At 58.4% G+C, this 14,210-nt stretch overlaps 1 protein-coding gene across 7 annotated transcripts in view; it reads left to right on the forward strand.

Annotated features, from left to right (window-relative positions):
* Positions 1-14,210, forward strand: part of ncor2 (nuclear receptor corepressor 2) — a 1,088,322-nt gene that overhangs the window by 120,354 nt on the left and 953,758 nt on the right. For all 7 annotated transcript variants that reach the window (XM_072510208.1, XM_072510371.1, XM_072510235.1 and 4 more), the window contains one exon: positions 12,696-12,748. In XM_072510208.1, the coding sequence (XP_072366309.1) occupies positions 12,696-12,748 (53 nt within the window). The remainder of the gene's footprint in view (positions 1-12,695; positions 12,749-14,210) is intronic.

Below are 14,210 nucleotides of genomic sequence, written 5' to 3' on the forward strand. Positions count from 1 at the left end.
CGCACTCAGCGTATCCGGATCAGAGTGAACCCCGTTCGCTCTCAGCGTATCCGGATCAGAGTGAACCCCGTTCGCTCTCCGCGTATCCGGATCAGGGTGAACCCCGTTCACTCTCCGCGTATCCGGATCAGAGTGAACCCCGTTCACTCTCCGCGTATCCGGATCAGGGTGAACCCCGTTCGCTCTCAGCGTATCCGGATCAGGGTGAACCCCGTTCGCTCTCAGCTTATCCGGATCAGGGTGAACCCCGGTCGCTCTCAGCGTATCCGGATCAGGGTGACCCCCGTTCACTCTCCGCGTATCCGGATCAGAGTGAACCCCGTTCGCTGTCAGTGTATCCGGATCAGAGTGAACCCCGTTCGCTCTCAGCGTATCCGGATCAGAGTGAACCCCGTTCGCGCTCAGCGTATCCGGATCAGGGTGAACCCCGGTCGCTCTCAGCGTATCCGGATCAGGGTGAACCCCGTTCGCTCTCAGCGTATCCGGATCAGAGTGAACCCCGTTCGCTGTCAGTGTATCCGGATCAGAGTGAACCCTGTTCGCTCTCAGCGTATCCGGATCAGGGTGAACCCCGTTCACTCTCCGCGTATCCGGATCAGAGTGAACCCCGTTCGCTGTCAGCGTATCCGGATCAGAGTGAACCCCGTTCGCTCTCCGCGTATCCGGATCAGGGTGAAACCCATTCGCTCTCAGCGTATCCGGATCAGGGTGAACCCCGTTCGCTCTCAGCGTATCCGGATCAGGATGAACCCCGTTCGCTCTCAGCGTATCCGGATCAGGGTGAAACCCGTTCGCACTCAGCGTATCCGGATCAGGGTGAACCCCGTTCGCTGTCAGCGTATCCGGATCAGGGTGAACCCCGGTCGCTCTCAGCGTATCCGGATCAGGGTGAATCCCGTTCGCTCTCAGCGTATCCGGATCAGGGTGAACCCCGGTCGCTCTCAGCGTATCCGGATCAGGGTGAACCCCGTTCGCTCTCAGCGTATCCAGATCAGGGAGAACCCCGTTCACTCTCCGCGTATCCGGATCAGGGAGAACCCCGTTCGCTCTCAGTGTATCCGGATCAGGATGAACCCCGTTCGCTCTCAGTGTATCTGCATCAGGGTGAACCCCGTTCGCTCTCCGCGTATCCAGATCAGGGTGAACCCCGTTCGCTGTCAGCGTATCCGGATTAGCGTGAACCCCACTCGCTGTCAGCGTATCCGGATTAGGGTGAACCCCATTCGCTCTCAGCGTATCCGGATAGGGGTGAACCCCGTTCGCTGTCAGCGTGTCTGGATCAGGGTGAATCCCGTTCACTCTCCGCGTATCCGGATCAGGGAGAACCCCGTTCGCTCTCAGCGTATCCGGATCAGGGAGAACCCCGTTCGCTCTCAGCGTATCTGGATCAGAGTGAACCCCGTTCGCTCTCAGCGTATCCGGATCAGGGTGAACCCCGTTCACTCTCCGCGTATCCGGATCAGGGAGAACCCCGTTCGCTCTCAGCGTATCTGGATCAGGATGAACCCCGTTCGCTCTCAGCGTATCCGGATCAGGATGAACCCCGTTCGCTCTCAGTGTATCTGCATCAGGGTGAAACCCGTTCGCTCTCCGCGTATCCAGATCAGGGTGAACCCCGTTCGCTGTCAGCGTATCCGGATTAGGGTGAACCCCATTCGCTGTCAGCGTATCCGGATTAGGGTGAACCCCATTCGCTCTCAGCGTATCCGGATAGGGGTGAACCCCGTTCGCTGTCAGCGTATCTGGATCAGGGTGAATCCCGTTCGCTGTCAGCGTATCCGGATCAGGATGAACCCCGTTCCCTCTCAGAGTATCCGGATCAGGGTGAACCCCGTTCGCACTCAGCGTATCTGGATCAGGGTGAACCCCGTTCGCTCTCAGCGTAACCGGTTCAGGGTGAATCCCGTTCGCTGTCAGCGTATCCGGATCTGGGTGAACCCAGTTCGCTCTCAGCGTATCCGGACCAGGGTGAACCCCACTCGCTGTCAGCGTATCCGGATCAGGATGAACCCCATTCGCTCTCAGCGTATCTGGATCAGGGTGAACTCCGTTCGCTCTCCGTGTATCCGGATCAGGGTGAACCCCGTTCGCTCTCAGCGTATCCGGATCAGGATTAACCCCGTTCGCTCTCAGCGTATCCGGATCAGAGTGAACCCCGTTCGCTGTCAGCGTATCCGGATCAGGGTGAACCCCGTTCGCTCTCAGCGTATCTGGATCGGGGTGAACCCCGTTCGCTCTCCGTGTATCCGGATCAGGGTGAACCCCGTTCGCTCTCAGCGTGTCCGGATCGGGGTGAACCCCGTTCGCTCTCAGCGTATCCGGATCGGGGTGAACCCCGTTCGCTGTCAGCGTATCCGGATCAGGGTGAACCCCGTTCGCTCTCAGCGTATCTGGATCGGGGTGAACCCCGTTCGCTCTCAGCGTATCCGGATCGGGGTGAACCCCGTTCGCTGTCAGCGTATCCGGATCAGGGTGAACCCCGTTCGCTCTCAGCGTATCCGGATCGGGGTGAACCCCGTTCGCTGTCAGCGTATCCGGATCAGGGTGAACCCCGTTCGCTCTCAGCGTATACGGATCAGGATTATCATAGATGATCATAGAATTTACAGTGCAGAAAGAGGCCATTCGGCCCATCGAGTCTGCACCGGCTCTTGGAAAGAGCACCCTACCCAAGGTCAACACCTCCACCATATCCCCATAACCCAGTAACCCCACCCAACACCAATTTTGGACACTAAGGGCAATTTATCATGGCCAACCCACCTAACCTGCACATCTTTGGACTGTGGGAGGAGAATATTCACAATAAAAATATTAAAATATATTTGTCAGATGCACTAGTTTTTTTATGCCTTTCAAATGGACAATTGCTGGGCCGACAAGCTGGCTGCAGTTGGTCCCAGAGGTTTCAGCGTTAACAAGGACTAAACCTCAACCGTCTGCCATGTAATCACTCCTTACATCACAGAAACATCCCAGCTAAACCGGCACGATGACCCAGCAGGGAGTCCGTCTGCTCCAGCCAGTCTGGGACACAGACACGATGACCCAGCAGGGAGTCCGTCTGCTCCAGCCAGTCTGGGGACACAGACACGATGACCCAGCAGGGAGTCTGTCTGCTCCAGCCAGTCTGGGACACAGACACGATGACCCAGCAGGGAGTCCGTCTGCTCCAGCCAGTCTGGGACACAGACACGATGACCCAGCAGAGAGTCCGTCTGCTCCAGCCAGTCTGGAACACAGACACGATGACCCAGCAGAGAGTCCGTCTGCTCCAGCCAGTCTGGAACACAGACACGATGACCCAGCAGAGAGTCTGTCTGCTCCAGCCAGCCTGGGACACAGACACGATGACCCAGCAGGGAGTCTGTCTGCTCCAGCCAGTCTGGGACACAGACATGATGACCCAGCAGGGAGTCCGTCTGCTCCAGCCAGCCTGGAACACAGACAACACTCTGCTGGTCTGAATCTGCAATGGTGCTGCCATTGGCCGAGTGATTAACTGGAACACAATGGACCCAACAAGAGGACCTGATTCAACACCCAAATCATCTGAGAGGCACTCGGATCAGCTGCCTTCCTTTAATTATACATAGAACATACAGGGCAGAAGGAGGCCATTCGGCCCATAGAGTCTGCACCAACCCACTTAAGCCCTCACTTCCATCCTATCCCCGTAACCCAGCAACCCCACCTAGCCTAAGGGCAATTTATCGTGGCCAATCCACCGAACCCACACATCTTTGGACCGTGGGAGGAAACCGGTGCACCCGGAGGAAACCCACGCACACACGGGGAGGATGTGCAGACTCCGCACAGACAGTGACCCAGCGGGGAATCGAACCTGGGACCCTGGCGCTGTGAAGCCACATTGCTAACCACTCTGCTACCCTGCCGCCGATTCTGTGGCTTCATCGCGCCTGACCTGTGGGTGAGATCCAGGTTCGCTCGCCCATACCACCCGGGGCCCGGGACCCCCCGGCCTCCCCAGAGAGGCTTCAAACCGGGCGCTGTTTTGTTTCGGTTCACAAAGTCATTACCCGGTCGTCATGGCACCTTGGAGGTCTCGCTGGGCAGTTGAGGTCTCTGGGAAGTTGGGGACAGTGTGTGGTGGAACCCTGGCAGTCCCCTGGAGCCAGGGCACCTTGACAGAATGCCTGGGTGGCACTGCCAGGCTAGAATGGGCACTGCCTGGGTGCCAGACAGACAGTGCCAAGGTACCCCAGTACCAGTTGCTTGTGCTAGGGGTTGGGCCCAGACAGGGGGCCCTTGCCAATAAGAGGTGGGTTGAGGGGGCTCAAGGACCCCAGAAGAGGTAGGTTGGGTGAAGTGGGGGGGGGGGGGGGAGGAGTCCGGAGGCCACGGTGGAGGAGCTGAGGGGGTCAAATGATCAGGGCTGCCTTTAGAATTGGTGCCCTGATCCGTGAGTGGTCTTGCTGGAGACCTGAGCTGCGGCCTCCATGGGAAGATCCTCGTCGAGGCCCAGAGAATGGCAAATTGCCATTGAGTAACCGGGTTTCTCGCTTTCCGTTAGACCACAAGACATCGGAGCAGAATTAGGCCACTCGGCCCATCGAGTCCGCTCCGCCATTCAATCATGGCTGATATTTTTCATCCCCATTCTCCTGCCTTCTCCCATAACCCCTGATCCCCTTATTAATCAAGAACCTATCTATCTCTGTCTTAAAGACACTCAGTGAATTGGCCTCCACAGCCTTCTGCGGCAGAGTTCCACAGATTCACCACCCTCTGGCTGAAGAAATTCCTCCTCATCTCTATTTTAAAGGATCGTCCCTTTAGTCTGAGATGGTGTCTCTGCTTCTAGTTTCTCCTACAAGTGGAAACACCCTCTCCACGTCCACTCTATCCAGGCCTCGCAGTATCCTGTAAGTTTCAATAAGACCTCCCTCATCCTTCTAAACTCCGAGTACAGACCCAGACTTCCATTCTCGTCAGCCAGTCAGTAAATGGAAAACATTCTCCCCGGGATTCCAGGATGGCCGTCTGGAAAGGGAGACCTGGGCAGCCTGGAAAAGGTCCTGCGATGGTTGTCTGACCTGGGTATCTGCCTGAAGAGGGGCAAGCACGTCTTCCAGGGGAAAGAATCGCAGATTAGTACATCGCAGAACAGACCCTCCAGTCGGTCCCTGACCCACCCACCGAATCCCATTGGCCAGCACTGGGCCCACAGCCACGAATGTTCTGATGGGCCAAGTACGCATCCAGGTACTATCTAAAGGATGTGAGGCTACCCGCCTCTCCCCCCCCCCTCCCAGACAGAGCGTTCCAGACACTCCCCCCCCCTCCCAGACAGAGCGTTCCAGACCCGCCTCTCCCCCCCTCCCAGACAGAGCGTTCCAGACCCGCCTCTCCCCCCCTCCCAGACAGAGCGTTCCAGACCCGCCTCTCCCCCCCTCCCAGACAGAGCGTTCCAGACCCGCCTCTCCCCCCCTCCCAGACAGAGCGTTCCAGACCCGCCTCTCCCCCCCTCCCAGACAGAGCGTTCCAGACCCGCCTCTCCCCCTCCCAAACAGCGCGTTCCAGACCCTCCCCCCCCCTCCCAGGCAGCGTGTTTCAGACCCGCCTCTCCCCCCCTCCCAGACAGCGCGTCTCAGACCCGCCTCTCCCCCCCTCCCAGACAGAGCATTCCAGACCCGCCTCACCCCCCCTCCCAGGCATCGCGTTCCAGACCCGCCTCTTCCCCCCCCCCTCCCAGGCAGTGCGTCTCAGACCCGCCTCTCCCCCCCTCCCAGACAGAGCATTCCAGACCCGCCTCTCCCCCCCTCCCAGACAGCGTGTTCCAGACCCGCCTCTCCCCCCCCTCCCAGACAGTGCGTTCCAGACCCGCCTCTCCCCCCCCCCGCCCCCCCTCCCAGGCAGCGCGTTCCAGACCCGCCTCTCCCCCCCCCTCCCAGACAGTGCGTTCCAGACCCGCCTCTCCCACCCTCCCAGACAGAACGTTCCAGACCCGCCTCTCCCCCCTCCCAGACAGAGCGTTCCAGTCCCTCTCCCACCCTCCCAGACAGAACGTTCCAGACCCGCCTCTCCCCCCTCCCAGACAGAGCGTTCCAGACCCTCTCCCCCCCCCCCCCTCCCAGACAGAGCGTTCCAGACCCGCCTCTCCCCCCTCCCAGACAGAGCGTTCCAGACCCTCTCCCCCCCCCCTCCCAGACAGAGCGTTCCAGACCCTCTCCCCCCCCCCTCCCAGACAGTGCGTTCCAGACCCTCTCCGCCCCCCCTCCCAGACAGTGCGTTCCAGACCCGCCTCTCCCCCCTCCCAGACAGAGCGTTCCAGACCCTCTCCCCCCCCCTCCCAGACAGTGCGTTCCAGACCCGTCTCCCCCCCCCGTCCCAGACAGTGCGTTCCAGACCTGCCTCTCCCCCCCTCCCAGACAGTGCGTTCCAGACCTGCCTCTCCCCCCCTCCCAGGCAGCGCGTTCCAGACCTGCCTCTCCCCCCCTCCCAGGCAGCGCGTTCCAGACCTGCCTCTCCCCCCTCCCAGGCAGCGCGTTCCAGACCCTCTCCCCCCCTCCCAGACAGTGCGTTCCAGACCTGCCTCTCCCCCCCTCCCAGACAGTGCGTTCCAGACCTGCCTCTCCCCCCCTCCCAGACAGTGCGTTCCAGACCTGCCTCTCCCCCCCTCCCAGACAGTGCGTTCCAGACCTGCCTCTCCCCCCCTCCCAGACAGTGCGTTCCAGACCCTCTCCCCCCCTCCCAGACAGTGCGTTCCAGACCTGCCTCTCCCCCCCTCCCAGACAGTGCGTTCCAGACCTGCCTCTCCCCCCCTCCCAGACAGTGCGTTCCAGACCCTCTCCCCCCCTCCCAGACAGTGCGTTCCAGACCTGCCTCTCCCCCCCTCCCAGACAGTGCGTTCCAGACCCTCTCCCCCCCCCCCCTCCCAGACAATGTGTTCCAGACCCGTCTCCCCCCCCCCCCCTCCCAGCAGACAGAGCGTTCCAGACCCGCCTCTCCCCTCCTCCCAGGCCGAGCGTTCCAGACCCTCACCACCCTCTGGGTAAAAAGGTTTTTCCTCAAATCCCCCAGAACCTCCAATGAATTTGGGACCTCTCGTAACTCCAACTGTTCACCCTCTCTACACCCTTAATAATTTTATAGAAGCGACAATTGTTATCTCCAAATACCGGCTCGGGAACGGCGGGAACGGCGGGTTGTACCCAGCGGGAACGGCGGGAACACGGGGTGTACCCAGTGGGAACGGCGGGATGTACCCAGGGGGAACGCGGGATGTACCCAGTGGGAACGGCGGGATGTACCCAGGAGCGAACGCTGGGTGTACCCAGGAGCGAACGCGGGGTGTACCCAGGGGGAACGCGGGGTGTACCCAGGAGCGAACGCTGGGTGTACCCAGGGGGAACGCGGGGTGTACCCAGGGGGAACGGCCGGATGTACCCAGGGGAAACCGGGGTGTACCCAGGAGCGAACGCGGGGTGTACCCAGTGGGAACGGCGGGGTGTACCCAGGAGCGAACGCGGGGTGTACCCAGGAGCGAACGCTGGGTGTACCCAGGAGCAAACGCTGGGTGTACCCAGGAGCGAACGCTGGGTGTACCCAGGAGCGAACGCTGGGTGTACCCAGGAGCGAACGCGGGGTGTACCCAGGGGGAACGCGGGGTGTACCCAGGAGCGAACGCTGGGTGTACCCAGGGGGAACGCGGGGTGTACCCAGGGGGAACGGCCGGATGTACCCAGGGGAAACCGGGGTGTACCCAGGAGCGAACGCGGGGTGTACCCAGTGGGAACGGCGGGGTGTACCCAGGAGCGAACGCGGGGTGTACCCAGGAGCGAACGCTGGGTGTACCCAGGAGCAAACGCTGGGTGTACCCAGGAGCGAACGCGGGGTGTACCCAGGGGGAACGCGGGGTGTACCCAGGAGCGAACGCTGGGTGTACCCAGGGGGAACGCGGGGTGTACCCAGGGGGAACGGCCGGATGTACCCAGGGGGAACGCGGGGTGTACCCAGGAGCGAACGCTGGGTGTACCCAGGGGGAACGCTGGGTGTACCCAGGGGGAAACCGGGGTGTACCCAGGAGCGAACGCGGGGTGTACCCAGGAGCGAACGCTGGGTGTACCCAGGGGGAACGCGGGGTGTACCCAGGGGGAACGCGGGGTGTACCCAGTAGAGCCCGTCCCCGGAGAACACGCCGGAATGGAGATTGTTTGTCGGGTTGATCAGTTATTCCGGGAAGTTCACCCTGAGCCTGGTTACTTTATTGGCGTTCCCGCGATATTAAAAAACCCAGGAATGGGCATGGAAAGCACCGCAGGTGGACGTTTTCACCAGGGCGAAGAAAGAACAATACAGCACAGGAACAAAGAACAATACAGCACAGGAACAGGCTCTTCGGCCCTCCAAGCCGGCGTCGATCGCGTGTCCTATCCAGACCAACCGCCTGTATCCTTCTGTACCCGTCTGTTCCTGTGTCTATCCAGATAAGTCTCAACGGTCGCGAACGTATCTGCCTCACCCACCTCACTTGGCCGAGCATTCCAGGCCACCACCACCCTCACATCTCCACTGAACCTTCCCCCCCTCACCTTGAACCTGTGCCCCCCTGTAATTGTCATTCCCGCCCTGGGGAAAAGCCTCCAACTGTTCACCCTCTCTATACCCCTCATAATCTTATAGAAGTGACAATTGTTATCTCCAAACTGTGGATGCCACGCGGCATCACATGTGATGGTTCTCCATCCGGCATTGGGCAGTGTTGTCCCAGTGGTGGGCAATGGGACGGAACAACTCACCCAGCACCCACCCAGCACCCAGCACCCACCCAGCACCCACCCAGCACCCACCCAGCACCCAGCACCCACCCAGCACCCAGCACTCTGCCTGACGCCGAGCTGAGGAGGAAGGAGCAGCTGTGATATTCTCAGTACAGAAGTTCCGCCAGTTGACCTCTGGGCCGTGTTCCACAGCGATCATGGACCCTCAGCCTTTATGCAGCCTCTTTAAGGACAAGATGATTCCACCAATAGCTTTGTCCGGGACCCAGCGCTGGGTACTGCTGTATGCGGTGTGCGACTGCAGGTGGCTGCCCTCAGCTGACTGCTGCAGTCTGTGGCCCCGGTCCTGTCAATATTGGACACGGCCGTATTGACAGTGAATTGGGGGACACTCTGACTGTGACAGACTCAAATCCACACGTGGACCCATAGGGACCAGAGGACCTGTGGCCTATCTGGCAAAGGTCAGTGTGGAGGTCGCCATCCTCCTGTGGGGATCCCGCATGGTCATCCCAAGGTCAGCGCACGACCCGGCAAGATTTGCATCGTGGACACCACGGTGAGTCAAAGATGATGTTCACACGGAGTTACTTGTCGTAGCCAGGGCTCCCCGCGACATCGAGAAAATGATGCAGCGATGAGCGGCTTGCCAAGGACCCCAGAAGCTCCCTCCTCAGCCTTGCTCCACCCTTGGAAGTGGCCAGACGCCAATAGGTGGGTTTGCACTCTGACTTCACTGCAGTCTGCATGGGATCCATGTTCCTGCTCCTGCCCAGTCCGAGTGGGTGGACGTACACCGAACATCTTCCACCACTCTGTGAATCACCATGATAATGTTGTGCCGATGCCATGGGACTGACAATGGAACTCGCTCGACAGGGAGGAATTCCAGATGTTTGTGTGTCAATGGGGTGAGAAACATCCGAACCACCTTAAACCACCATCCTGGAATAGTCTGGCTTTGCGGGCTGTCCAGATGTTTAAACAGGGCAATGAAGAAACAGACTTCAGCGTCCATCAAAACGAAGATGGCACAGTTTATATTCAATTACCAATCGACACCGCGTATCTCAATCGACGAGTTACTGACGGCCCGACTCCTCCGGAGCAGCCTGGACTAGCGTTCCCGAGGCGGGAAGGTGGGCAGGAAGCAGGACAGCTATCCCGATCACCAAACGTGTATCAGAGGGTTTAAATCAGGGGACAATGTTCACTTTGGGAATTTCAGGCAGGGCACCCAGTGTGTCTCAGGAACTATCCCGGAGAATGGCCAGGATTAGAGAGCGGAGGGACTGTGCAAAAGCACATCGACCACCTCAGGGGCAGGGAGCCCACCCAGAGAAGCTACACCAGATGAACCTGTGCCTCGAACACCCTGCCTGCCGTCCTTATGGCCAGGAATGGACAGCACGGTAACACAGTGGTCAGCACTGCTGCCTCACAGCGCCAGGGTCCCAGTTTCGATTCCCGGCTTGGGTCACTGTCTGTGCGGAGTCTGCACATCCTCCCCGTGTGTGCGTGGGTTTCCTCCGGGTGCTCCGGTTTCCTCCCACAGTCCAAAGACGTGCTGGTTAGGTGGATTGGACATTCTGAATTCTCCCTCTGTGTACCCGAACAGGCGCCGGAATGTGGCGACTAGGGGCTTTTCACAGTAACTTCATTGCAGTGTCAATGTAAGCCCACTTGTTAGAATAAAGATTATTATTAGGAAACCCTGCCCGCCTGCGATCGCTGCCCAGACCAGCAGGATGTGGACAGAATTCTAAGTGCAAACAGAGACGTTGCAATCAGAGGTGGGCTGTAGAGAATCCCTCCAGCATACACCCCCCCGACCCAACCCCACAGCCACTGGGTGAAACGGCAAAGGAGACCCCCTCTACAATCTGTTGCAGGGGACTTTCGGGGGGTGAGGTGTAGTAACCCTCACGAGATCCACGGGGATCTCAATTGATCTCCTTATACAACTCGTGGAATATGAGCCGGGGCTCATAAATCTGCCTGATAAAGTCTGCCTGGATGACCGGCGTGATTGGTCGTCCCGGGTTGGACCTTCGGACTGTCAGCCGCGTTGTGGCCTTTATTTTGTGCTGGTTTATTTCATACTGCTTAACTTACCTTCTCGGGCCTAGCGACAAGGAAAACAGCCGCCTGAGATTTTATAACCGGCTTCTGCTCTCGAGCTTCAGTCCGCACAGGATAACGTCAGACGCCAGGTGAGAGTGACGCCTGCCACAGGCACAAAGGCATTTCTCCAAACACAGGCACAGCCCAACTGCTTCTTTAACACGCTCCAGACCAGTGACAGCATTGGCAAGAGGCTCTGTGCTGATCGGTAGATGTGTCCACGCTCCGGGATCTCTGACCAGATCTGCACGAGCCGGAAAATTAGGAACATCTCCCGTCTCCCCCCTGGGAGAGTTTATCGGGCTGATTTATTGAGCCCCCTGTTAGGCCTCCGCCCCCCAGAGGGAAGCTTGTACTCCACAAGCGATCGGGTCCTCCCCGTGGGCCTGGGTGGGGGGGGGGGGGCGGGGGTCATCCCTGTGGGTCTGGGCTGGGGGGGCGGGTCCTCCCCGTGGGGTCTGGGCGGGTGGGGGGGTCCTCCCCATGGGTCTGGGCGGGGGCGGGGGGTCCTCCCCGTGGGTCTGGGCGGGGGCGGGGGGTCCTCCCCGTGGGTCTGGGCAGGGTGGGGGGTCCTCCTCGTGGGTCTGGGCGGGGGGGGGGTCCTCCCCGTGGGTCTGGGCAGGGGGGGGGTTATATCACTGCCCCCAGACTGTTTCAGCACAGTTGGAAATCACTCACCTATTTTACAAGCTCCATCCATTAATATTTCAATCCTTGCAATGAAATGGATGGGCAGGCACTCGTTCCCAGGGTGGAGGGGTCAGTCACCAGGGGGCATAGGTTTAAGGTCCGTGGGGCAAAGGAGATGTGCGAGGCAGGCTTTTTACGCAGAGGGTGGTGAATGCCTGGAACGCGTTGCCAGGGGAGGTCGGGGAAGCAGATACAATAACGGCGTTCAAAAGGCATCTTGACAAACACATGGATGGGACGGGTATAGAGGGATTACGGCACAAGGAAGTGCTGAGGGTTTTTACAAAGGTTGGCATCATGACCGGTACAGGCTTGGAGGGCCGAAGGGCCTGTTCCTGGGCTGTATTGTTCTTTGTTCTTTGAAAATGAACCATATCTCAGCAACTTGTGGATTGTAACTCTCACCTGTTGGATTCTTCCACCCCACCCTCCGCAGGAACGTCACGGGTGAGACGCGGGCAATGGGGAGGTGCATTGACCTCGGGCGGGAAACTCCGGGCGCCAAGCGGACGCAGCCGGAGAATCCCGTCCCTCTTCGCACCAAAGGACTTGGGGGAAATGTACCAGCCAAATCCTGTATTTCTTCAATTTGTGACCAAGAGAAGTGAGATTGGACCTAATGATGCAGAGGGAGAGCTCTGTCCCAAAGCAGCCCATCGAATTGTGTGTAAAATGTCTGGAAATAAAGTCACTGTCGGTTTGAGTGTTGGTGAGGCAGCTTCGTGCAAACGGCCAATTAGTTCAACTTTATTCTGGTGAGGTCTATCCTGGTCCAGGTGGGACTTCATTTTCACAGAGACACGAGCAGGGAACTCCACCCTTTCGGACAATCAGGGACATGCCCTGAATACCGACCTTGCTGGTACCGGACATCCCAGAATGAGTCAGGCTATTTACAGAGTTTTCTGTTTTGCTAAGAATAAACTTTGGCTGATTTCTCCCATCAGCAGGTTGGTGATTTGGTGAAACTTTCCTCGGTTAATGGAATGAGAGAAAACCAGCAGATTAACCACCTTAACTACTGTAACTACTGTAACTCTGAAATTGACAAGCTGATGACAGATTTGGTTGATTTTTGTCACGATTTAAAATCTCTGGACGATGCAGCTGACCATTTGAATGGTTTTGTTTTCACAGCCGTTATACAATCAGCCATCCGACACTGAGCAATATCACCAGAACATTCAGACGTGAGTTTGCAATTACTTCATTTAGTTTTAATGTTATTGTGAATTTGCAACTTTATGACTTTCAAAAGGGCCAGAATCTGAGAAAATGGAGAAATGATTCTGCTTTTGGCAACGACACTCTGCGAAACCAACAGACAAACGCTGGAGAAAGTTTACATCGCAGCTTCAAACCAGTCCCCTCTCAAATTCATTTAGATATTAATTCAAGAGATGTGGACATTGCTGCTGAGCCGCGATGTACCGGCCGCGGTGTATTGGCTGTATCGGTTTGCGGGTGGAGGTGAGGAGGGGGTGGGTGTGGAGGTGAGGAGGGGGTGGGTGTGGAGGTGAGGAGGGGGTGGGTGTGGAGGTGAGGAGGGGGTGGGTGTGGAGGTGAGGAGGGGGTGGGTGTGGAGGTGAGGAGGGGGTGGGTGTGGAGGTGAGGAGGGGGTGGGTGTGGAGGTGAGGAGGGGGTGGGTGTGGAGGTGAGGAGGGGGTGGGTGTGGAGGTGAGGAGGGGGTGGGTGTGGAGGTGAGGAGGGGGTGGGTGTGGAGGTGAGGAGGGGGTGGGTGTGGAGGTGAGGAGGGGGTGGGTGTGGAGGTGAGGAGGGGGTGGGTGTGGAGGTGAGGAGGGGGTGGGTGTGGAGGTGGACAGCCACCATTGGGGATGCTGCTCCTTGGCTCGGGGACGAGGGGGCTCAGTGCCTGCCGGTCCACCACTCCCCAGATCGGATGTATTCATAACGGGGGCAGCTCCCGCCTGTCTGTCCCTCCGGACACCCCCGTCTGTGCGAATATGGTCAAGGCCACTTTAACCCCACTGACCGTTGTGGCCGCTAGCCGCTGGGGACATCCCCGTGTCCAGAGGGTGGGTGTGACCGGGGAGGGACGCAGCACCCAGTCCAGGTCACATTTCCAGCGGGTATCTGGGGTACAGGGTCCGGAGTCTGCTACCCAGGGCCCCGCTGCGGCTAGGGGTGTGAGTGAGGGCCTATTGATGTCATGGTGAGGGATGGCAGAGGATGTGAGTGTCGGGCACGAGGGAACAGGGGTGGCAGCCACAGTGGACACAATACTCCAGCTGAGGTCGAACTCGTGCCTCATGTACGTTCAGTCTAACCTCGCTCCTGTACTCTCCGCCCTGATTAATAAAGCGCAGGACACCAGGACGATCCCGGACCAGACACAACAGCGGCCGGGACCACAATATTTTATTTTACTTTTGCAGGATGTGAGGAAAGGATTCCTCGCTCCCGGAGTGAGTTCACACAAAATATGGATATGGAAATTAAATAAATTTTATTGCCAACACAGGATTAAAATATCTTTAACATTATGGCAGAAATTAATTTACAATTACCCCTTAAACAATACTACTCAGTACAGTGGCACAATAATCTTAATCTTAACTTTTAAAAAAAATTTAGAGTACCCAATTATTTTTTTTCCAATTAAGGGGCAATTTAGTGCGGTCAATCCACCGA

This window comes from Scyliorhinus torazame, chromosome 1 (genome assembly GCF_047496885.1).
Source record: "Scyliorhinus torazame isolate Kashiwa2021f chromosome 1, sScyTor2.1, whole genome shotgun sequence".
NCBI lineage: Eukaryota > Metazoa > Chordata > Chondrichthyes > Carcharhiniformes > Scyliorhinidae > Scyliorhinus > Scyliorhinus torazame.